At 36.2% G+C, this 23,552-nt stretch overlaps 1 protein-coding gene across 3 annotated transcripts in view; it reads right to left on the minus strand.

Annotated features, from left to right (window-relative positions):
* CADPS2 (calcium dependent secretion activator 2) overlaps nt 1-23,552 on the minus strand; it is a 282,475-nt gene that overhangs the window by 19,554 nt on the left and 239,369 nt on the right. For 2 of the 3 annotated variants that reach the window (XM_041471489.1, XM_041471488.1), the window contains 7 exons: nt 21,481-21,636; nt 19,198-19,345; nt 18,145-18,159; nt 15,201-15,275; nt 11,723-11,806; nt 11,576-11,608; nt 1,869-1,976 (listed from right to left, as the gene is read on the minus strand). In XM_041471489.1, coding sequence (XP_041327423.1) covers nt 1,869-1,976; nt 11,576-11,608; nt 11,723-11,806; nt 15,201-15,275; nt 18,145-18,159; nt 19,198-19,345; nt 21,481-21,636 — 619 coding nt within the window. The remainder of the gene's footprint in view (nt 1-1,868; nt 1,977-11,575; nt 11,609-11,722; nt 11,807-15,200; nt 15,276-18,144; nt 18,160-19,197; nt 19,346-21,480; nt 21,637-23,552) is intronic. The other variant, XM_041471490.1, reaches the window with a different exon arrangement.

Genomic DNA, 23,552 nt, shown 5'->3' on the forward strand with positions numbered 1-23,552 from the left:
ATGTATACTACTGAGTAAAAAGGGACAGAAAAGGATTTGCAGACTCAAAGGCAAGTGCTCTATCAGAACTTGTGTCCATACAGGAGATGTTTTCTTGTGCTGAAAAGATTAATTGCTGAAATGAAATTCAGAAGAGGACCTGAACCCATGTTAACCCAGCCCTTCTGAAGCCCTGTCCCTGTGCTAGTGCTAAGCCAAAATCACGCCAGGAACTGTGCTGGTGACTTAGCGGTGTGGAGGATCCTTTGACAGTTCTCAGGCCCATACCCAGGCATTGGCCAGTGCCCCATACTGATGCAGTCTGAAAATCTTGAGTTAGACTTGGCCTTAGGCAGATAATTTTATTAACATTCAGGAAATGACAACGTAAGCAAAAATAACCCCAAAGAAAAACAAAAAAACAGAAACTTGAAAATGAAACATATGCTTGCAGATTCATTGCAAAAGCAAACTGAAGCAGAAGTTGCTAATACGGTTTTAGTACTTTGTGAAGGTGCCAGCTGGATGGAGGATAATTTTTCTACCCCTGCAGGGCATCAAAGCTCTTATAAAATCATTCTTTTCACACATATTAGCACTTAGCTTATTAAAACAGATGATACTTTTTTTTTTGTTGTTGTTTTGTAAAGATGCCTGGGAGTGTCTGGAAATATAAAATCTGAGAGCTAAGTCTTATTTTGACCACCCAGCCTAACAAACAACAAACACTGACATGACATACCATGGCTGAGAGTCTATGTTATGGGACCTTCTGTGACTGCCACAACTGTAGTGTCACAGTAAAGGCTGTGAATTGCTGTTATGAAAACATTTGCTGTAACTTGCATAATTAAATTAAACTGCCAGCAAAGCTTTCTAAAATACTTAGGAGATGACACAAATAAGTACATTTCAAAGTCTATATTACGTTCCAGAATTAGTTTTGTAATAAATTCCATTTCACAGTGCTAGAGACGACTTCTTTTCCTGTTTAAATTCGTATGTAATTGTGACTGAGATAATTTTCATGTAAACTGATCCCAGCCTATATAGTTAAATAGTTTTTATTTTACATATATTTCACATGTGTAGTGCTTTAAATTTATACAAAAGGTACTATTTCAGCTGCCTACAGCTTCCCCTTCAGCCAATTAAGAAAAGGACATACTAGACATAAATTAGTAGTCAGAACTTGAATGAACTGAAATGTGATCATTTCTAACAAAAAGATGAGGAATCAGGGCAAAAGAATGAATGGAAGAAGGCTGCAGAAGTTATTATCAAAGCTGAAGAAAATTACTGCGTGCACCTTGAGGATTACTCTGAACTTGCAGAAGTCAGATTAGAAATTTGAAAATGAGTTTGAAAATTCAGTAAATGTTTATAAATGTTGACTTTTGGAAATTAGAAACTGGAAATCCATAAAACAAAATTCTAAAAGTCATTCCACAGAAGTACCAGCCAAACCCACAGACGTACCTGGCACCTGTGTACTCTTTCTGTACACAAGCAGGCAGTGATACGTAAAAGTTCTTAATTTAGCAAAATTTGGTCTGCAATGGAATCCACAAATCACACCAATACAATCCTCTCCATTAAAAAATTAAAATCAAAAGATGGAATATAATTGGAATACTCACAGTGGAAAAATTACTGTTTGAAATAATAATATTCTACTGATTTTATTTGTCTTCTAGCACTTATAAGTTTCACGCAAAAAATATTTAAAGAAAGGCCACCCTTGACAGCTGAAGCTTGTAAAGAATAAGCAAAAGAAAAAATATCAACAGAGAAGAATATCTAAACAGCTTGCTGAATACCACCAAAGTCCAGCTTATCCCTTCTGATGTAGTAGTGATACCAGCACACTTTGCAAGGCAGTTACTTACATCAAATAACTTCTCTATGTACATTTCCTCATTGACCTTTTCTCGAAGGATATCCTGGTTTTGCCGAACAAACATAATGTAGGTGTCTGCTAGATCCATTCCTGGTTTCTGTGAAGAAAAAGAGTGAAGGGAGAAAGTAATGGGAATGGAAAGACAAACCCCACAACAACTGAGACTTAAAAGAAGGTAAGCATAATGAAAACAAACGTTATAATGTTCATACATGTACAAACTGTATTAACAAAACCTGATGTGAGTTCTGGGTTAGTTAACATGTTCATGAGGTTTCACTATCAGTGTAGTTCTACATATTTTAATTTATGGAAGCTCTGAGTTATAAATCTACATTGCCAAATGCAGTTCAATCAAGTCTTGGCTCTGGCAACATCAGTGCCAAACTCGGACATCTTCCCCTGTTTTTGATAGAGAGGCTTTCATAGACAGCCACTCCAGCCCAAGTGTGGAGATCCAAATCCTGCTATCACATTCAGAAAATACTTTAAAAAGCATTCAGTTCCTTTTTCACTGCCTAAGATTTCTTCTAATTTACTTCCAGTGTACAGCTGAATTTTGTGTCTGATGTTAGCTCAACTAACTGCAATTCAAACTAAGCTCAAGCACATCCCTGAGAGCAATGGCATAAAAAGGCAGTTTTGCGTGTAGTCCTGTATGCTTTTATTTTGTAAACTGTTGCACTGGTGCAGTCAGCCCAGAGGATGGCTAGAGGAGGAGCAAGGACCAAACTTTTTCCTTTCCTGTACCAATATATGCTCTGTATGAATAGCAGAGCAGGTGTAATTTTTATACCACACCCACTAGGACAAGTTGTGTGTATGTGGTACTACAGCTGTACAGGCACAGTGGTGGCTGAAACTCCTCTCTCCTCTGAATCGCTCCAGAATCCAGCTGTGATTTCTGGATCTCTGTAGTCATGAAAAGTTGTTCCACAATAACAATCCTAAAAGCCTGCAACTTGCACTTTACTGGCAGTGCATGCAGAGCTGCTAAGGAGTTCACTTTTTTGTAACAGGAACCAAGAATGCACACAGGCACTTTGGGAAGTCTTCTGCAAATGCCCTCTGTGTGAGCAAGCTTGTTAAAGTATTACTTACTCCCAAACAATAGTATATAATGTTCCTGGCATGCAAAAGAAGGCTAAGTTTTATAATACTTTATAGTATTAGTTTTATAGTATCACAGTACTATAGTTTTAACACAGGCCTTAATATTTATAAAGGATCCAGATTTTGCTAAGACTCCATACAGAATAATTAATAGTTCTAAGGAAGGAGGACAAAAACAGTTAAACCCAGTCCCTGAATTCCCAAGCATAAGACATGTCTATTTCTCAGAAACTGTTATTGTCTGAAAATAGGATATGAAAAACACAGTAAAATATTTAGCATATTTTAAAGGCCTATATGCATGAACATGCTCATATAGTTAAAATATTAACATAGTATTTTATATTAAGACTTACTTTCTAGTCTGCAAGTGAGTATTCAACTTTATTTTTTTCTTATTTTTTATTATCGTGTATGTAATATTTTGTAATTTATATGAACAGATCTGAGCACAAGAGGGAAGGAGAGGTGCAACATGTCCATACTAAAACTTGTTCAGAAACTGCTGTCATCCTACTACAGTAACAGGACGGCAGCATTCTTTCCTCAAAGCTGCAGTGAGTGAAACTTCCTGGCTTATGAGGCTCAACTGTTTTTACCCTGAATCTACCACTGACATATAGAGGAATATGTTCCAAAATAAAAAGATTTTCTTTTTTATTTATACACGTGCATATATGGCAATTTCCTTTTTTAAAAGTAACCGCTAAATGTGGACTGATGGCCAGCTTTCATGCTTTAGCATCTCCAAAACTCAGAGTGAAAAACTGAAATATCTCCTACATTTGGACTGGTCATTCCAGAGGCAATGAAAGCTCATTGCAAAAACTTATCCCATCTATATATGCTTAGATGAAACTCTTAAGAGGAAAGCAGGACCATTGATACTTATATCTGCATCACACACCTAAATGCTAAGCATAGAAGAAAAAAATTAAGACATCAATAGACAAAACATTTTCTGCTGGAAAACCTGACTGACAGAAATCAATAGATCTCCTACATAAAAAAGCACCTCACTAAAATGTAATAGAAATGCTTAAGACATCACAAAGTGAAGCAGATTTAAAACAGAAAACTCCGTATTTTACCTTAGCATACTCATTTGTGATGGCACAGGAGAATACAATCAATGTTGAAACCTTATGAACTTTCTAAAACCTGATACAGAATTTATAGGATTTGGACTAGAGTTAACTTGGAGCAACAATGGAAAAATATTTTGAAATATTTGAATATTTTGAAATCTCCAGAGATGGGTGAAGGAGATAATCTAGTAAATGAAAGGCTCTCTATAGTTCTTGAAGATATACATTAATGCATCTTCCACTGAATTCTAAAACCTAGTGGTTCTGCAATTAATACAATATTTTCTTTTACTAAGTTCAATAAAAAATGTTCATCTTGCAGACAGCCAAAGCAAGAAAAGTAACATTTCCCATCAGCATTAACTCCCTTATCTTTGAGATGTTTACCTAGTCTTGAAGCTGTGACATATGGGAATTTCACACCTAGTGAATGTATTTTCATGTAGCTTGTGGCACAGGAGTGTAATCATTAAAAGAATATACACAAGTAAGAGTAACTGCAACAGCTGGTGACATTTACCAATTAGAATTACAGTTCTTTTAAACACTTCATCCTTCTTAATGTGTGCAGGATAATTATCTTTGAAATTGCTGTGGAAAAAAAAATTAATTTTCCTTTTAAACAGTGTCTGACTTCAGTAGAAGTAAGTCTGGGTAAGGCAGATTATCAATACTCTGAAGTATGTCTGTTTTAAACCTCAGCAAAATCACTGAAGGTTAATCATTGCTCATGGTGGGCAAAGTACACATTAAACACTGAATGAACCAAAAATGCATCAAACTCTTCATTATATCTTCATACTGCATGAATTGAATTTATTTGTTTTCTCCAAACATGGGGAAAAAGAAAAGAAAACTATTATTAGAATCAAAATAGCTTTAATGCTGGATGTTTAATATTTTAACTTTTTTTATAGGGATTATGTAATATTTGGAAACCTTTGATAGCACTATTCCCTATTGATCTGTTTTAAATTATTAAGCATCAGAAAAAACCCAAGTTAACACAGAATTAAACAAACAAACAACAATAAGAAGTTTCATGTACCTTAGAAAACAAACAAATAGAAACTGAGATATATTTTAAATAACAGTCACAGGAGGCATTTAATTGAAAAGACTAAAGCATTCCCATTTCCACATCCATACCCAGTAAAAAAAAAAAAAATCTCTGAATGTCTGGCAGAACATCTGCTGAAGTTAATGAGAGTTGTTTGCACATCTTTGGGAGAAAAATTTAACCTGGTAAGTTATCCAGGTAAGTATAAAAAATATTGTCTGAAAGTTTCCCCAAGAAAAAAGGTGGTTTTTTTATGATAGATAGAAAGTTATTGTAAGTTTGTTTTATTCAGAACAGCAGACAAGCTGTTTTGCCTATCTGAAAATGAAAGAGAACCAGACAAAGAGATGAATAGAGAAACTGGAAACACAAAGACATCAAATAAAATACCAGGAAATTAAGAGTTGTAAATAGGGTTACTTTGTCGCTGGTTACACAAGTAACTGAATACACTGGCGAGTGAATGAGTTTAAACAAGGGTGTAGGCTTCAGCACATTCTTTTTTAGGGTTAATCACTAGTTAACCTGGCAAGATGAACATGCTGTTTGGAGAAAAAAAAAATTTAAAATCCTTGTTAATTATATACTGCAAGTGCTCTTACTTCCTGCTGCTGCACCTAATCCCACAGGTGCAGGTTGTCTCTTACTATTCCCTGGTAGGTGAGTCCTGACTGCCAGGCACTTTTTCATAGCAATAAATTCAGAAAAAGAAGAAACAGCCTTATTTTCCCCATTCAAACAGGAAAACAGTATCATGGTGTCTATTTAACATGGAGGCAAATGTTGAAATATATTATTTGTTTCCAAGATGTTGTAGAAGTTGTTTTATGATTGACATGCATGGCTCCCACTGGCAACATTTGCCTGAAGCACCTAGTGAAAAGTAATGCTGCATTGCCTTAATTTCCAGGAATTCAAATATTTTGCTGCTGAAAGATTGCAGTGGGTTTAATGCTGCCACTAATATTGGGCATTTTCCTACAGGCAAGGTACACCTAAGTTTCTGAACAGCATTTTGCAATGCAACAGTTTGGCATAAATCTCAGTGAAAATCATGTATATTTGTAATACTTGTGTTATGTTTATTCTCACTTTGGCATTTGTCACAGAACATTTCTTATGTCACAGAACATCAGAGAGTATTAAATGAACTTATATTACCAAAAAACAAGAAACCAGCCTCAACCCACTACACTAGTTTCACCAAGTTGTTCTCCTGCCCAGGCATTACTATTTCAAAGATGAGAACAGATGCTAAAGACTAACTATACAATAACAAAATCCATCCAGTTTTGTGTTTTCCCTCCTCTCCTCTCCACTTCTTTCCCCTCCCTTGCATCCTGGAGGGAGTCATTTTAACTACAGCATGGTTGTAACAATGCAATGAAAAGGAGAGATGAGCTGGAGGGGGCTATTGTGAGGAACATAGGAGCTCCTTATTCAGTGTCCACCACAAAGTGAAAGAGCATGTTGGAAAATTTCACTGCCTGAAAGTTCTTCTCTAAATACTGCAATGCTCATCATTGGGCTATGGAATTACAAAATTAAAATATCATTAAAATACTTTTGGAATAAAAACTACTTGTATCCATGGCTGGATCATAATCTCCATAATTTCTTAGAAAATTAAATACATAAGCCAGGGAGGAAGGTGCACCATTTCCATAATCAGTCTATTATAAAGGTAACATTTTAATTTCACATGGTTATAAAGAAATTGTTTTGTTTAAATGAAAAAATGCAATGTATCTTCTCTCTCTTGAAAACATCTTCTTTAAAAGAAACAGCAACTTTGGCAAAGAGGAAATGTGTGTATTTTGACAAGTCTCATGGAAAATTTAAATTGATTCTGCAAGCATTTACACAAACACCTTTTCATGTACATATAGTTCCACTGCATTTATGGGGAAACACAGGCATGCAAGTGTCTGCATCAGGATTTTGATTCTTAGTGCAAAAGGTCCTCAAACCACTAAAGCCCCTATGACAAAATTTGGTATTAAAATATGCTTTTTTTTTCCTCCATAAAATTGTATTTTACTATGCTATATTAGCATTCCTACTGATTAGCAGTCATCCTTCTGATTGCCATTTAAGAGATATCTCAAAAATACTGCTGACTTAAAACAGATGCTGCAGGGCTTTCCCTCCAATTCTACAATAGCTTGTTTTCACAGATTGGAAAACAGAAGGGCCAGTTCTCAGGTCTGGGTATAGAGAGGAGGAGGAAGCCAGGAGAAGCCCCAAGCAGTAAGGATAATACCCTTTCTGTGGTCTTTTTTAAAAAAATAGAGTTCTAAATGAAAATCCAGCTTAAAAATGACTACCATCGTACGGCCACACGTGAATAAACACTTACTTCTCTCAAAAAGATTTTTGCTTCTTAAAATCAGCTAAATGAGGCCAAGCAGTACAAATGTGATATCTGAAAATGAAGGTATCTGGAAGGTTCCCATGTGTATCTGCCTGGTAGGAGGCAGAGTTCCTTCTCTGGCCTCTACAAGACCCCATAAGTCAAATGCTGGCACATGTGTGAGGCCCCTTTTCATACCTTTGATCCCCACATAAAGGCAAGAGTGGAGCGAGAGGGCTGGCATTGTGCGAGCTGTGCACTGCTGTCAGCCCTGGCTCCTTCAAATGGCCTCTCTGCACTTGCTATGACAGGTGGCCCATATGAAGAGAGGGAGGATTAGGTTCCCTCTGTGCCCTCTAAGTAACTGGCATAGATTACTGGCTCCTACAAAGGGATTTAAACATACCTTTCTGAACAAAAAGCAGTATATACATGAGCATGTAACTGGATGCTCAATTTGGATGAGTAATTGCTCTGGTTGAATTTGTCAATACAGCAAATGTGTGCAGAAATGACCAGCCAAAGACACAATTATTTGTATGCAAAACTGACTTACATGATGAGAAATTGAACACAATGAAATTATCTACAGGATTAAGGAACAATAATCATTTGAGATTAACAACATGCTTTTTTTAACCTCAATTTTACTGCATTCTTTCCCTATTCTCATTAATTAACTGGCTTTGTGAACAGAATATTAAAAAAAAAAGAGGAAATATATTAGGTTGTACTTCTACATCTATGGATTTCTTGGACTTTAAGAGAAATTAACAAAGGGTTATAGTGGATTTAGATGAGCTGTGTATTCAAATCAGCTTCTCCATTCCCAGTTATCAAAACATACTATTAACAAGAGAACTAATGTCATCCTTCATGCACTGCTTGTAACATTTGTGTTATCTTCCTCCAAACATTTGGTTTCTTCCACCTGCACAGCAGCCACATTTTTTTCCATGGCAGTCTTGCATACTGTGACAATTACCAGTAAGAAGAGCATAAGAGCAACTAGCTTTTTTCATTATTATTTTTAGGAAATCACAAGACACCATTTGTTATTCTTCCCAGTCTGGGTAATTTCACACTATTGCTACTATTTCTGTTGGGCTTTCAATTACCAAAACATACGTAGTGTCCATACAGCCCTCTATGCACAACTGGGGAAAACAGTGAGAGCTCCATGGCACTGCATATGTCTCACTTCTTGAAGGGCACTCTGAAAAATTGAGGCTTACATTGCATGTTTTCTTAAACAGTTAAAAAACCCCACAAAACCACTTTTATTATGTCTTCACTGGGATGTAATTAATCATAATTCTCTAGCAAGAGTAATGAATAGAGGGGTAGACATTAAGGGTAAGCAGCATTTTTACTAACCTATCTGCCAAATGAACCACAAGTCTGTGTCTATCTTTCCCACCCTGGTCCTGAGAAATTGACAGATTCTGTGTAGGGAATGTGCACCTTTGTGTCCAATTATTTACTGTCTAAACCCTCTCTCAACATTAATAGAATTAACCTGTTCCTCAAAATGACTAAAAATGATCCAGGAATGTTTTCCTTCCTTTTGTATAATTTACTATTTAAAATTTACTTTTATTTAACTTTTTTATTCCCTTTGCCTCTTATCCTCCCTCTAAAACATTTTGCTCAGTACTACCTTCATTTTCTTCTAACATCTTTTTTGCCTAGTTAGCTTCTTTTTATTTCAGTACAAACCGGCTTATTTTTCACTATTTGCCAAATCCTGGTAGTCAAAGATGAAAACTCTGTCAAATCCACACACTCAAACGATGCTCCCTAAACCCCCTGTGCCCCCCAGCCCACCTGCCTTCTCCCCTCGATGCACCAAGTGATCTCACTCAGATGGAGGTGGGGCACAGGGGCAGAATGCCATTGTCTAACACATGCAAGTCTGCACATATTTGCAACTACATCAAAAGAAAGGGCTGACTGTGCCCAATTTAAGTAACTTTTACACATGCAGCTATATGGTAGGGAAGGACAAGAAGAAATTTTACAACATATTAGGTCAAAATAAAACCATGAGGCATTTAATTAACTTCAGTGCAGGCTTGCTAGGTCACTGTCACACTACCAAGAGCTCAGTGTACATTCCTCCCTGTGTGCTGCCCCTCACTCCACTTCTCACTTCAGCTGTGAGCCCAGGTGACGACCTTGTGATGTGATGACTTTCAGCCTCCTCTTACAGCTGGAATTTTTTGCTTTGACATCGGGTGATTTTAGGCCCTATTCAGACTGGACAGCTGCTGTCAGTTGTGACAGTAAGGGCTCTTGGCCTCAACTGCATCTTCACAATAAAAGAATGTGAAGAATCAAAACCAACCCCCTGCCTACGAAAACCTTTCAATCCAGGTAAAAAGACCTCCAGAATTTGAAAATCTTTACCTGGTCAGATCCACAGCTTCCCTGAAGCAAGGAACACTTGTAGTTTACAGCTGTGGAACTACAGTCCAGTTTAAATGCTTGGCTGTGGGAAAGGTGTGTGAGAAAGCTGGGAAGTGAAGACATTGTAATAATGCAAGGATCTCGATAGCCTGTCAATAATCTGGTCCTTTCTTCTAGCCAAGCACCACCATTCAGTGAATGTGAGAAGGGCAGTGGGGCTCCAGCAACCATCTCCCTGCTCGCCTCCCTCTTTCTCTGGAACAGTGGGTGCATCCCTGTGTGACCTGATTTGTAATATTCCTCAGAGCTTGCGACAAAGCTATTTTTAAGTCTCATTTTTATTGTGAACTCCAAAATCGGTGTATCCAGACCAATGGTAAAAGACTTTGATGTCCTCTCCTCACAGATATGTAATTTGGAGAGTTTTCTATATTTCCTGAAAGAAGCCAATGAATTTCTAGTTTGTCCACTAATTTTTTCTTTAGGCCTTTGGGTCTTAGGTGCCTCAACAAGGACCTTTTGTGGCAGCTACACAGCACCATATATTAACAAAAGGTAAACTAAATTAACTGGATTTAATACGAGGTCACTCCTTTGAATTAAAGACAGCCTACTCTTTTCTTTCTTATACAATAAAAGGGTATTTACAAAGGTAAAAAAAACCCTGGCAAAAAAAAAAAAAGTCTGAAAGCATCATCTGAAAACAACAGAAATGTTACAATTTATCTTATGAATAAAACAAATACAAAGACATCAAAATAATTCCAGAAACAAAGATTTTTCCTTTTATTTAACATGAATGGACTGAAAAACAATTCAGTCAAAAAAAAAAGTTATTTAAGCTTGCATTTTTCAGGATAGAACTGCTGAAGGTTTTGCTGGTCACCACACAGTTTAGCAAATCTGGCATTTATCTATATTTTATTTAATATTTTTCATTTACATAATAGTTGTCACTTATGTAATACTTTTAGTCCTTTTTTGCTGTGCTTGGAAAACACAATTTTTTTAGAACTGCATTAAAAAGGGACAAGAATGCAGACTTGTGAGAGAACAAGTGATATTGACAGTGAAAATGACAATATTACATAACTTTGCTTATTTAAAGAAAAGATATTCTACTCCCATACTCTAATAAAAATATTTTAACAGCTGAATTTTGCCTTATGTATAAAAGAACTCCAACAATTTCAGTTTTAATTTACTTATAATAACAGTTTTAATTTACTTATAGCACATAAATATTGCACAACCAATGGAAAATCAAATAGAGATTGAGCAAGCAAGGAGTTAAATAAGCAGACCTGAGTCCTGGAGTAAGAAATCAAGAAATAATGGATATTCAAGTATGATGCTTTCACTTGTTGCTTACACAACACATTTGAACAATTTATCCCCGCAAAAGAGTATCTAAGTTACAATCCTCACTTCCTCAACTGAAAAAGTGCATTGCAAATAACCTTTCCACAGTTTGCTTTGAGAGTTACTTTTGCACAAGGGAAATGAAACGTTCTCTCAGGGTTGGAGTGGCTGTTTAAATACTCTATGTAAAGCTGTAATGAATCTCTGTAGGAAAGCAAAATGTCAACAATAAAAAATGGGAGCTAAAGCCCCCCTAGTTTCTGAATTATTATGAACAATAGAATATATGAATCTAAAAGGGTTATACTTACCGGAACATCAACATATTTGGCAGCTGCTTTTACCTTTAGAAAATTAAGCATAAAACACACAGTAAGTACTTATTACTACAAATGGCACACAATTCCAGAATTATGTACAGAAAGAAGAACAGAACCTTTGAAAATCCAAACACTTACAGTGAATGAAACTAGTGATGAGAAGAAAGTACCTTCATCATATCTTGACAATTTAGACAGCACACCTTCTAACACTGAAACAACCTGGAGGAAAAGCACAGAGAAAAATCTATATGCACAGTGTGAAAATAAAATTTTTGGAATGAGAATGTGAATTTTTCTTCCTCATATTTGTCTTGATCAGCAGAGCAACATGAACTGTAAATCTGATCACTTTCTCCACCTCACAAAGTGCTGAAATCAAGGATAACCTTCTTTCTACAGCTTCACTTATTGATCAAACAGATGGAAACTGCTGAACTACTGCAAAAATAGAAACCCAACCCAAAGTTTCTCCTGAGGCAGCCTGCTTCCAACACAACATTGCTGCCTCTAGAACATGGTTGAATATAGCAGTGTGTGTACCCAGCATGTATTTTGGGTAGAAATCACATGTTATTTTCTAGGACCACAGTTTCAAAGATGATGGAGCACAATTGCTAAAGGTGGTGATTGTGATATCATGTTTCTTTTATTTTTGCTATTAAACAGAAAACCAGCTCTGATTTCAGCTGAAAGTGTAATAGCACTGATTTTCTGTCAGCAGCATGAGCTGTTGAGCTGCTACTCCACGGCCAAGAAGGTGGCAAGAAAATGTAAGCCCAAAGTCCCTGGTATGATGTGGTTTCTCTCCCCTGCACTTTCACCTGTTATTATCTGAGTAGTGTGACTCCTCAGTAAGAGGTATGAATAGGTGTTTTTGACAAAATTTTGTTCTGACCCCAAAAAAAAAAAAAATCTTGTTAATTGCATTAATGACAACTTTAATGTTGAAACTCCCTCAATTTTACCTTAAAGTAAACAAATCCCCTTTTCACGTCCCTCTGTGATGTTACATTGCTCAAGTAATTCAGAGTATATAACATATGTCAGCCATTGTATTAATGCACATTTATTTTACACATATAAATTGCTTTCCAGTTTATATAAAGATTGTTCTTAAAAGTCATCCCTTACTCCCAAAACAGTCATTCCCACAACCAAGAGTATCATTTTATGAGTGTGAGGACAGAACAAAATTCCATATGGCATGCTGTTAATGGGCCCTGTAACAGTGTCACAACAGTGTCACCTCCAGAGGAACTGAGATCATCACTTTACAAAAAGCCCTGCTCTTAACAGTTCAAGGAGCAGGAGCAAGTGCAAACCTACATTTGTCATTTATCAATCTAACCTGTCATATTTACAGTGATTAATTAAGACACCGGTACATAGGTGCCAATCAAAGAATAAATCTACATCACAAGAGAGAGTGGCAGTTGTTTCTGCACCCGCTTTATTAGACCAAATACCAGCTTTCTGCTTTGCAGTTGCATGCCTGTGAGAAGCTGCTGCTCCTACTTTAACTCATTTTATCTGACTGACAAGGATTCTTTCTGCAGAAAAGTGTTCAACTTCATTGTGCAAAGATTGGCTAAGGAAAAGGCTGATTTCATAAACACGGTGTCCACAGTGCCAACATACGAATCCAACATAAGTGGGACACAAAATAACAGAGAGCGAAACATTTCAGCATCGAGGATGTCTGTTTAAACAAAAGGCTTAGTTATGTAGCTGGAAACTTGCTTTCTGAGATGTCAGTGTATGGACTTGTGAAACTGCAAAACCATTTCTGCACATACCTCACATTCTTTGAATTGGTTACCCTGAGACACACTGTGCTTTGCTTCACTGTTTTGTGCTATTCCTGTGAATTCTTGAACGCTTTAGACTGATGTGTCTTGGGTAAAAACTGCCCAGTACAGTTCTTAACAATAAAACCTCACAGAAGGAGAAGTATTATTTTCAGTTTCGTCAGTGACTTGCAGCTAGAAACAATGATTGAAACACTTATTCCATTGAGACACAAAGGAGGCAATAAAGAGGTAAAGGCTGGAAAACAGTGAAAATATATTAGATGCAAAAGATGAAAGCATATGGGTTATCATGCACTTTGATGTGCATTTTTTCTGGCCAAAACCAAGAGCTAAATCTCAGCCTTCCTTTGTACCCTCAGAAGCTTTCTACCTTAAAACAGAAGCAATCAGGATGTATTTCAGTGGTATTTCACATCTCAAGTGAGGAGACACTGGTTAAGCTTCCAGTGGTCAGCCAAAGACACGGAATATTTGCTTTCTGTTTTGAGATTTCAGCCTCTGATATTACTGTGATAACTAATAATGCAAATCCTTCTGTATTGACAGTGCTTGTTTCTAGAATTTCTTGCACATACATCCAGAAGGAATATGATTAAATTCTTCCTTTTTTATAATTTCAGATATTAAGAAAAAAAAGGCTAAAAGTTTAACCTTTAATAGCACGATTTTTTTCTGATCAAATTCCCCTTTCTTCCTTTCCAGTAACACTAAAACCATAAATTGGAAGATTACTTGGGAGCTATGATAGGCAATATGTAAAATTTGAAACTGTTGAATTAAACTGCTTAAGATTATGTTTACATCAAAACTTCACTTTAGACCAAAAATGTGTGGCTTCTACACAGTTATCAGTAAGTGGACACATTTATTTTAAACTTCTATAATGATTCTACAAAACCTTCCTCTTCAAGCAGGTGTCAATCCAAAAAGCAGATTCCTATCCCCCATCCCTCCTCAGCAAGCTGTGACAAGCAAAAATAAAGGCATGATGAAAATATGACCAGTCTCACTTTTTGTCACTAACTCACTAATTGTGAATATATGGCTTATTTATTCTACTTTGAAAATCAGATATTTCTGGGTAGTTTGCAATGTATAGATAACAAAACTTCTTAAAATCTTTCTTTTCAGTCATTATTTGCTGTGTCCTTCAAACTATTTGGGATGGAAACTTTTTTTTATAACAATCGCTTAAGACTTTTACTGGAATAGAGGTGCTACAGAAAGACAAGACATTGTTTAAGTTTTCTTCATTTATCCTCCAAATCCTTATATCATGTCAAAAAACATTTTATTTTTAAATATAAAAGCCTAAAATATAAATTTAAAGAAACAACAACTTATGAAATATTTTAAATTAAATAGTTTGTGGACCAAAGACTCATTAAAAAGTTAAATTGAAACTCTGAATATTGTCCACCTCTAAATACAAAATTTAAATACTAAATGATAGGAAGAAAGTTCTCATGTAAGAAATTCAACAAAAAATAACACATGGCATTGTGTAAGACAATATTGACAAAATTTAGTCCTACCAGTTCTACTAGCTTCTAGCAATTCCTATCTACAGCAGAAACACAGAAGGCAAACTTATCTCAATAGCAGGCTGCACAGAAATTGTTTACTCAATTGTTATAAAATTTAGTTTTGTAAATTCAGTATTAGTTGCACAAATAATATTTACAAATCACGTTGTCCCCTAAAATTTTCCTGCATGTAGAAAAATGGTGTGATATTTGAATACGTCTCCAAAGTTCAACCATTTTCTGCTGTATTATAAATTAAAATGTAAATAGTTTTACCTTTGAAACGAGAAGTGAAATAATTTCTTTAACAGTTTCTTCAATCAAGTCATCTATTTTTGAATGGTATTGTTGCTGTAATTCAAAAGACAAAAAGCATTAACATGTATATGAACACACACTTTTGTCATAAGTCATAAATGGTGCAAAGCTGATAACCCTGCCAGATCAGATTTACTTAAAATTATCATTTTGAACATCAGAAGAACGAACCCTTGAAAATGATCCACCCAATCAACACTTTCTTACATTCTGTGCTGGAAATTTTCCCATGTATACTGTTGAGTTAAGCAGCTAATGGGGTTATTATTTAGATGAATTGAGTTCTTATACTTATTCAGGCAAAGGAATGTGAAGGATAGTTTTTGTCTTCTCCTATATAATTAAGGTGGCCACGTATTTTTTTCTAAAGGGTTGGTTTAGCTGGAGAAGCAAAAAGACTAGAATAAGATTTAATTAATACAGCATTTCATGTCTGACAACTCTCATTCATAAGTTATTTTAAATGTCCTCTAGAAATAAAATGAGCTCCAATTGTTCATCCTGAAAGAGCCTTTCTGTTACCACAGTGAGCTTCAGTTTATACAAATCTTACAATATGCTCAAGCAAGGGCAAAATTAAAATTTCATCAACAAAGCAGAATAGATGGTAACAAATTAATAGGCCATAGAAGGCATAATAAAACAGACTTCATTCTCCATAGACTTTTTCTTTTGATTTTTCATAAAGAAGGTGCCTTTAAGTAAATGCTTTTAAAATAAATCCGAAAGACTTTTTAGATAATCCTGCAGAGCTCCCTTCTGAAATTAACGAGAACTAGGGATCCCATTCTGTCAAGGAGGCACATCAATTTAAACAGTAATTCTTCCTTTAGAAACATTTATCTGACAGCAAAGATTGTCCCCAATAGCCACTTCACAGAAAATGTGACTTGTAAAGACTAACCCTATCTTCCTAGTTCAAGGCTACTTGGAACAGCGAACAGCATAATGCTTGGAAGAAAAGTACTGAGGTCAGTGTAAACATCAGCCTAACTTAGCAGCTGCCAGCTGAATATTTTCAGAGTTCTAAGTTTTTAAAGGCATTTTTCATCTGTTTTAGAATTGCCATACAGATCAAAACATTAATTCTGATCTGCTGAGTATTTTTTTTCAGGAATGGTTTTCTAAAAAGCACAGATATTGAACTTGGGTTAAATTAAGAGAGAATAAATGATGAGATGTGTTTGCCCACATAGATGTGTCTGCTACAGGTACTAACACCAAATGTCAATTTTTGCTTTTGATTTCTTTTCACGTTTAAGAACACTTGAAAAATGTAAATACACAACTCAGACAAACAGCTGTGGTCACACTGGAACAGTAAAAGAGCATAATAGAAATACATCAAAGAACTTTCTACATTTTCATATTTATTACATTCCAACCATATTCATGTCTTGACCAATAAAATATTGTCTTAATCTGCTAAAGGGTCTAATCACCCCAAACAGTGTGTGACACCCATTGCTTACAAGCCTTCAGAAGGCAATGCTTTCTTACTCTCTGGAAACCATAAACAATTATTCTTCCACTGATGAATATCAAAACTATATGTACTCCTGTGATCCGTAAAGAATCAGTTGTCCCTCCCAGAAAGTATCTGCAACTTTATCTCCACAGTATATTAAATTAATGGATTTATGTATGTAAGATAAGTTCCTATTTTTTTTTGTTTTTTCCTTGTTTTTTTTTCTTTATTTTCTTTTTTTTCTTATTCCTTTTTCTCAAAACAAAGCAAATATAATTTTGTAGAAATGGTGTATAAACAGTAACTTCACTTCTGAACAAGGCAAAAAAAAAACCTGAATCAAGCTTTTCAAAAATTACAAAGTTCCAAAACCATGACATTTCTTTAGAAATAATTTTAAATTACTTTAATCTGATTTTTCAAATTTTTTATTTTGAAAACCATGAGATCATAAATACTCTAACCCACTCCTCGTCAGTGCTAATTTCCACTAAAACAGTCACCCTCAGCAAAACAGAACTTCAGATCCTTGTGGAAGATGATTTGACTGTGGGCTTTAAGATGATGGCTGAACTTTGGCTCCTAGCAGACTGGTCGACAGTGCAGGAGGCGTAACCCAGAGCAGGCAGGGGGAATGGCACATCCTGGAGAAGACAGGCTGGCATTGCCTGTCCCCACAGCAGCACGTGCTCGCGTGTGTTTGCAGGTCACTGCTTGCACACACATGGAAGGGGAAATGGCAGCATCAGCTCAGAGCAAGAGCTGGTAGCTGTGGTTTACTTCTGATGAGCCTCGCTGAGAGAGGAAAGAATCCAAAACTCTGTGACCTGGTAAGACAGGACACTGAGTCTGAAAAGCAGAAAAGTGAAGCCTTGTCACCATGATACTTTATGAAAAATCCTCTGCTAGGATTTTTCCCCTCCTGAAGAGCTGAGGGCCTCAGGAAAGAAATGTAAACAATAACTGTCTGCTGCTGTGGAATGCAACAGGTGCATCTGTGAATGGTGCGTGTTGGTTGCTTCTAATTAAGAGCCAATCACAGATGCAGCTGCATCGGACTCTGAGAGTCACAAGATTTTGTTATTCTATTCTATTCCTGTTCCTTGTAGCCTCCTGATCTTCTTTCCTCTCTGTTCTTTTAGTATAGTTTTAATGTACTATTATAATATACTATATATCATATATTCCGAAATGGAATCAAACTTCGTGTCTCCACACATGGAGTGTTTGTCACAAGAAAGCCTTGTCTGGAATCGCCCTGGAGGATGAACAAGGAAAGAACTGAGAAGCTGATGATCAGTCAGCCTGCGAAGGCATTCTGAGGGCCTGGCTAACAAATTAACACGAAAAGCAACATTACCATTTAAAATAAAAAGTGGCTGTTAATATTCAATGAAAAAAATGCAAATTAGAAAACAATGAAAAGACACTTACCCATTGACTAGCAAACTGGTTCATGTCACGGAAAATCAAAAGGAAAAATAAAGACGACAGGGTGGAACAGGAAAATGATGAATGTCTCATTGAATTAGGAAAAAAAAAGACAATTACATTGAATATGCTCACTTGAAAATATCAGTCAATGAAATGAAGAACACAGTATAGAAATGCAAAAATCAACTGAAAAAAAATGTCCAGATAGTGTAATTGTGAAGGTGCCTAAAGGAGACATACATTTTTTGTTGCCAAATTCTGAAAAATGTTTTTACTGTCTCTCCAAAACCAAATCAAACAAATTACAAACCAAATTACATTCCAAATTATATGCTAATGCATTAGCACAGAAAGAACATTTTTAATTTTTGCTGGTTGTCTCACCAATCTACATAGCATACTCTTTTCATTTCACAGATTAATCCTGCTGAGAGTGACAACATGGGAGTGATGGAAGTCAGTGAAGTTTACATTTCCTTCAAAAGCACATCAGTGCTCCACTGTGGAGTACCTACAGTCCTGGCAGCAGACTACTGCCAAAACGGTCCCTGTCCTTGGAGACCAAATTAAAAAACCCCATTAAACTGCCTGATTATTTCTTTCCTCTATTTTCAGTATATTCCTAGGTATGAATGCTGGGTCTATAATTCATTTAAAACCAAACCTTACTAAATTAAAACCTGTCTGCAAACTGCAAAGAACAATATTTTGGCTCCATTTTACAATTACAAAGGAGTCCTGAAGTGGGCTCTTTTTCTGTTGCAGAACGAGAGAAATTCCTGGAGGGGCTGTGAGTCAAGAAATCCTCTGAATGTTCAACACACTCACAGGTCAAAGCAAACAAATTACAGAAGCACTCTGTGTGCTCTCTGGTGGAAGATGAGGGGCTGTGTCTTGCATGATGCTGCTAGGGATCAGCTGATGCACACTTCTGTACCAGCAGAGCTAGGTGATGCATCTCAGTTAGCTCGAAATTAATCTAAGGACAGTCTGCAGTACGAGATGTTACAGATCAACCAAATATAGGAATTAAACGTACAAAATTCCACTTACCTCTTGCCCCCCATCCAGCATGCAGAGTTTAGCTGTCTGTTTCTTGGCGTCAACCAAGACGTTAAACATTGTGCACAGGTAAGAAGGAATACGCAAGTCTGTTGATTTGTTTGTCTTTTGCAGCTTCAGTTCAAAGGCAATTCTTGTTCTGTTTATTAAAACACAATTTGTAATATGAGCATCTCTGATAATTCTGAACAACCACAGTAAACATGTAAAAATCTTACTGAAAGTGTTGGCTTAAAAACATACACACGCATGAGAACATTTTAGAATTAAAATTCTATAAATTCGGAATATCAAACTTTTCATAAACAATTGCACTGATGGCAATCTCAAGGTTCTGCACTTCTTTAGTAAATTCAGTTGAACAATAAAAGTATTATCTTCTTGCTTTCTAGATAACAATATGCTTCCTTGTGTTTAATTTAAAGCAACGAAAATACCCCTTGTTTTCCAGCTTTTCTATGCTAAAATGCAGTTTTTTTGTCTAAAATTCTTGCTTCTAAGAAATATGAGAAGTTCCTCTTCTATCTTTAATGGAAATAAAATTTTAATAAAGAAAATGAGTTTAACATTAAGAAAATATTAATTCTATATTGAAAATAAGGAAATTTTAGGAGATGCATAACATAACCCCCCCCATTTTCTTCTCACAACACTGTAAATAAGGAGCAATGTCACTGAAATAAAGTGTAAATCAACATACCTAAAGATAAAATGTTTTATTTCCACCCTTATTTTTAAATATGAGTACCAGAAATTCACACATAATATTTTTAGAAGATGGAACAGAAGAATCCTATTCCCATTAAAAAAATTCTTAAGCTCATATTAATATCACAAGAAGAGTTATAACAGAAGAATTCCACCATTTTTTTTCTGTGTTGCTACTCTAATTTTTATTACCTGACATACAGTATCTTTGACCACACAAAAACATAATTAGTGTGTTAAGAGTGGCATGTTATGTATTAAGTCTAAAATATTAATATATTTTATAGTCTTGTTGATAAGACAGTAAAGTTTTTTTTCCTTTTTCCAGCTCAAAATCAATATAATCCATGTATTAGTAGCACTGAATCTCTTTACTACTCTATGTTTCTTTAGACTAAGATTACACTAATAGTCTTCCAGTCCTTTAAGATTTCACCATTTTTCGAAGATTTCTTAGATAACTGTAACTGACTGAGCTTCTATGACAAATTCTTTAGAACAGATGGATTGCTTTAATTTTAGTGTTTCCTACCTTTCTTTGTTAGAGCTTTAACTTTTATTCCATTCCCTGTATCACTGCCCTTTCATAATAAAATAGAAAAGTTCTTTTAAATGTTTCTGTTTTTTTAATCATGATTTCATCACTCTAGCTCTAGGAACAGGCTCATATCCTTAGCCTGAGGTTCTACTTTTTCCTACTGTGTTTAGAGAACATAATGCAATACTGTCATCTGTAAAGATTCTTATTAATATTGTACATTTTATGATTAACACAATTAAATTATCTACAAAATTTATTTTCCCCCATTCAATTATTTTTTAAAAAAAATCTGTATTTTTATATGTCCAGATTAAGCTTTCTGAAGCACCTAATTGTAGACCTCTGTACATTTTCTAGAGATACAGATATTTCTTCTAAACTCAGTGATATTTACTGAAAGCCATGGCAGAGGTCTTTTCAGATCACTTATAATTAGTTTAAAAGAATGTACCAATAATGCTAAGATACAGCTCAAGGAAAAACAGCACTAAGTTTTCTGTAATTTTCAGATGTTTAGCACTATGAAACTTAATTTCAGTTGGATGACTATCAGCCAGCCTTCTTTTGTTTGTTGTATAAGTGCAGAAATATTGCACACTCTATGTTTGTAATATATTTCTTAGAGCCAGTACTCTAAAATTGATGAATTAAATAGTACTATTAACTGAACATGAAGAATAATGTAGTAAAGAGAGAGGGAAATGTGCAAAAAGATTTCTTCTAGCAGAATTCTGAGTTCAGCTTATATTTGCCACTAACATGGAATAGAAAAACACCCAAACTTGATTTGTTCACTTCCAAGGGTCTATTCACAACAACAGAGAAATTCTCTCGGGTATTTCCTAGATGTTGCCAAATTGCTGATTGCCAGATACTGGAAATAAACAGAAGTCATGATCTCTTTAGAATTGTCCTGATTCCAGTGACAGGATTCTGATATTGATATACCTCTGCAAGCCAGCATGAGCCCCCCTGTGTTAATTTTGAAATCTCTCCCAATTTTTAAGTGATCACTTCAACTGTACCTTTTAACGCAGGCTTCTATCATGTCAGTGGCCATGAGTTTAAGCCTCTGCTCTAAATGGTGGGCAAATTCTGGTTCTGGCCAGTGAAGATCAAAAACAAACATCTGCAGAGCATCCAGTTTCCAGAAAAGATCTTCTGATGTAGCTGATCCATTGCTATAAGAAACAAAACAAAACAAAGCCCCCAAGAAACAGAAAATAAATGTATGGATGTCTATCCCAGCTGCCACATAATTAAGGTAATAAGATTTCCTTATCACACCACCTTCCTCCTTCATTTCCCTGTATCTTTTATCACAGTAGCTTTTATTTAAAAAAATGTGAAAATGGTAGTGGGAGACTTAAAATACATCCCCTTAGGGTGAAAAAAGTGAATGATTTCTCATTTGTTAGCTGAGAAAAATGGCCAGATAGGGAGGTAGATGGGATGTTGGGAAGCATGGAAAATGAAATAGCTCAAGTTTCAGATCAAGATAGGAAAAGTATAGGGTACAGGAATAGTATGGATATTTTCAATATAGTGAAGATTTTGTGCACATATTTTCTTGCCTTCATAACTCTGGTAGATAAGTCTACCAAAGAAATGAGGATGCTAGTAGTAATATTGTAAAAGAGACAACCAGAAAAATAGCCCCTTGATAAATGGTCATGAATTCCAGCTGAGGGAATAGCATCAGATCTGGGTGGGAAAAAAAAGAGAAGAGAAACTATTTAATGAAATTTGTGTACAAACAAAACCAGCAGATTAATATGGTTCTATGCCATCTCAGATTGCCCATAATGTTTTAAAGTTCTTCCACCCTGATTTGATTGCTAAATTTAAATACAATCGATTGTGATAAAATGCAACAACTTAAACTAAGCAGTAAGTTCATTTACACTTCCACTGTCAATACAGATTAATTACATTTTCATGATGCGTTGTATTGCAATGCCTGGGTTACCATTTAAGATTAGAGTACACTATGCAACATTGGATTCCAGGATGTGAGTGACACAACCAACCAAAACTCAGCCTGACCGTCCAAATTCAGATCCAAACAGTTTAAATACATCTCCACTATCATTTTGTTTCTTCTGCCTTATGAGTGAAGAAGAGAATTATCAAAGTGTTAAGTGACCCCAGCTCTCATGGAAGGAATCAGTGAGCACTGATTGTGCTCAGGACAGAGCAGGGTCAGATTCAGAATGAAACAACCAGAAAGGACCTGTAATATCTGCTGCCCACCTACTGCACCCCTCAGGCAGTGGCACCAGCGCCGGCTCCCACCGGGCAGCCGAGGCAGTGGCAGCGAGGTGAATTCAGGCACAGCTCACGTTCAGGGCCCTGAAGTGCAGCAGGGATGCAGCAGCAGCACTGCTGCAGTCTCACACCTGCATCCATCACCTCCAGAAACAGCCACGTGCCCCTTGCTCCTCTGCTGCCACAGCCAGCTCTGGGGTCTGCAGTGCTGCCTCGGTGCCCAGCGCAGCTCCGGGCCAGGCGAGGGCACAGCCGGGCAGGGACAGCCTGGCAGCAGGGAAACGCTGCCCTGAGCCACCAGCTCTGCCTCTGCTTTTAATGGGGCAGGTTTTGATTCCATCGTGGTGCATAGCAGGATATTCCACAGTCCCAACACAGGTTTTAGTTTAGGCTGTTTCAATATTATGCATATTTTCCCACTTATGTTACACGGTAGTTGTTGATTTTGTGTTGTATCGTGGTCCTGAAAGAAAACAGCAGAAATAGGAAAAAGGCCCATGGGACTGCTAAGGTTACAGCTTGCATAGGGGTTCTACCTGCTGAGGGACCACTTTCATACACCACTAAGTTTAATTAAGGAACAGAAGGAAAAAACAACCAAAGCTTCTGGAAAATTTATAAACCTGTTAGATTGTTTTTAAGTTATATGACAAGCAAACATTGCATCTGCTGTGTGCGCTGGCAGTGAAGATGTAGGTGCTGTGTTTAGATCTTATCTTATTCAAAAGTGACTAAATCAAGTTTTGAGATGATTGGGGTAAAAGAATAAGACTAATCATATGGGGACAGAAATGAGACAATCTCAGAATTTATATAACTTGATAAAAAC

The sequence above is a fragment of the Pyrgilauda ruficollis genome, unplaced genomic scaffold, assembly GCF_017590135.1.
Source record: "Pyrgilauda ruficollis isolate IOZ18807 unplaced genomic scaffold, ASM1759013v1 scaffold27, whole genome shotgun sequence".
NCBI classification, from domain to species: domain Eukaryota; kingdom Metazoa; phylum Chordata; class Aves; order Passeriformes; family Passeridae; genus Pyrgilauda; species Pyrgilauda ruficollis.